General features: G+C 38.1%; 1 protein-coding gene across 1 annotated transcript in view; it reads right to left on the reverse strand.

Annotated features, from left to right (window-relative positions):
- SPAG17 (sperm associated antigen 17) overlaps nt 1-2,002 on the reverse strand; it is a 281,081-nt gene that overhangs the window by 135,849 nt on the left and 143,230 nt on the right. The window contains exon 17 of the mRNA XM_012643425.1: nt 9-46. Within this exon, the coding sequence (XP_012498879.1) occupies nt 9-46 (38 nt within the window). The remainder of the gene's footprint in view (nt 1-8; nt 47-2,002) is intronic.

The following is a 2,002-nucleotide window of genomic DNA, read 5'->3' on the forward strand; positions in this document are numbered from 1 at the left end:
ATCATTATTTCTTAAAATAAGCTTTCTTCTCCTTTCTCTTTCTTTGCTCCTCCTGGAACTTCCATAATGCATTTATTGTTTTGTTTAATAGTGTTCCATAAGTCATGCAGGCTTTCTTCACTCTTTTTTGTTCTTTTTTTCTTTTTGTTCCTCTGACTGAATAATTTCTAGTGATCTATATTCAAGTTCACTGATTCTTTCTTCTGTTTGATTGGTCTTCTATTGTAGTCCCTGTTAAATTTTTCAGTTCAGTCATTGTATTCTTCAGTTCCAGAATTTATTGGTTCTTTTTTATGGTTTCTACCTCTTTGTTGAACTTATTTTGTTCATGCATTGTGTTCCTGATTTTACTTAGTTGTCTATGTATATTCTCTTGTAGCTCATTGAGCTTCAAGATAATTATATTGAATTTTTTGTCAGGCAATTAACAGGTCTTCATTTCTTTGTGTTAGCCATTGCATCTTTATTTTCTTCCTTTGGTCATGGTTATATTTCCTTTATTCTTAATGTTCCCTGAAGTCTTGTGTTGCTGTCTTTTCAATTTAAAAAGTAGTCCCCTCCTCAAGTTTTTACTGGTTTGATTTGGGAGAGAAAGATCTTTATCAATTGGGCCAGCTAGGGACTTGGAGGTCTCTCAGACCTCTTCTATCGATATGCTTACCCCACTCTGCTTGTTCCCTCTTTATTGGAGAGGAAAAATTTTAGGATTATGTCCCTTGTCTCAATCCCACAAAGTTAGGCCAGATGCTGACAGCCTCTTGTTTATTTCCCCCAGAGTAGTGCCCTGAAGTGTTCAATGTGTGCCTTCCCCAATTTCACAAAGGCAAGCTAGCCACTGAAATTCATATGCTTTCTGCAGAAGTTCACACACACCCTCTGTGGAAGCTTGCACTTGCTGTCTGTGGAGGGTTGCTCATGCCTTCTGTGGGAAGGCACACATGCCATTTGCGGATGCTCACATGCACCATCTTGATGGAGTCCCTGAGCCAATGAGTAGGTTCTGTGGCTTGTTTTTAAGATCTGCATGGTGGTTTCTATTTCCCTATCTATTTTCCCTATCTAGCACTATCTATTTTCCCTATTCCTAGGTTCCCTCAGACTATTCAGTCATGATGTTCCCCTCAGTCACCTGGGTAGGGCAAGGGTGAAGTGAGCCTTTGGACAATATCCTGTGGGTCTGAAAAGGCTGGGTGCTCACTCCACTCTCATTTTTCCCTTGTGAAGAAACTGGGAGAAATTGTGGGCCAAGAGTTTTCTCTTGGCACTGAGACAATGCAGGCAAAGTGAAACTGATTGTCCTACCCTCTTCAATCTGTCTATTCTTGGAATCTTTTATTGAATGCTGTGCTGGGATCTCTACATTGGACTCCCATGTTTCCAGAGAGGTATTCCTGTGGATAGTTGTCAACATTGTTGTTTCTGTGGGGGTATGGCATGGCATATTCCATTTAGACATCTTGCTGCTATAACACTCCTTGTTTTTTCTCTTTCTGTAAAAAATTTCATTGCGATTTTGTAGGATTGCATTGAATCCATATATTACTTCGGATAGCATGGACATTTTAAAAATATTAATTTATGGGCAAAGTACCTAAATAGACCTTTCTACAAAGAAAACATACAAGTGCCTACCAGGTTTATGAAAAGGTACTAAACATCACTAATCAGGGAAATGCAGATCAACACCACAATAAGACATCACCGCACACCTGTTGGGATGGTTATTATAAAGAAAAAGAAAAAAAAGGAAAAGAAAAGAAAAGAAAGGAAAAGTAAAGAAAAGATATCAAGAATTGGTAAGGATGTGAAGAAACTGGAACCCTTATTATACTGTTTGTGGGAATGTAGAATGATGTAGGCACTATCGAAAATAGTATGGAAGTTCCTCAAAAAATTAAAAATAGAACCATGGGATCCATCAATCCAACTTCTGGGTATTTATCCAAAAGAATTGAAATCAGTATCTAGAAGAATTCTGCATCCCCATGTTCATTGCAACATT

Source organism: Propithecus coquereli, unplaced genomic scaffold, assembly GCF_000956105.1.
Source record: "Propithecus coquereli isolate 6110/MARCELLA unplaced genomic scaffold, Pcoq_1.0 Scaffold197, whole genome shotgun sequence".
Lineage (NCBI taxonomy): Eukaryota > Metazoa > Chordata > Mammalia > Primates > Indriidae > Propithecus > Propithecus coquereli.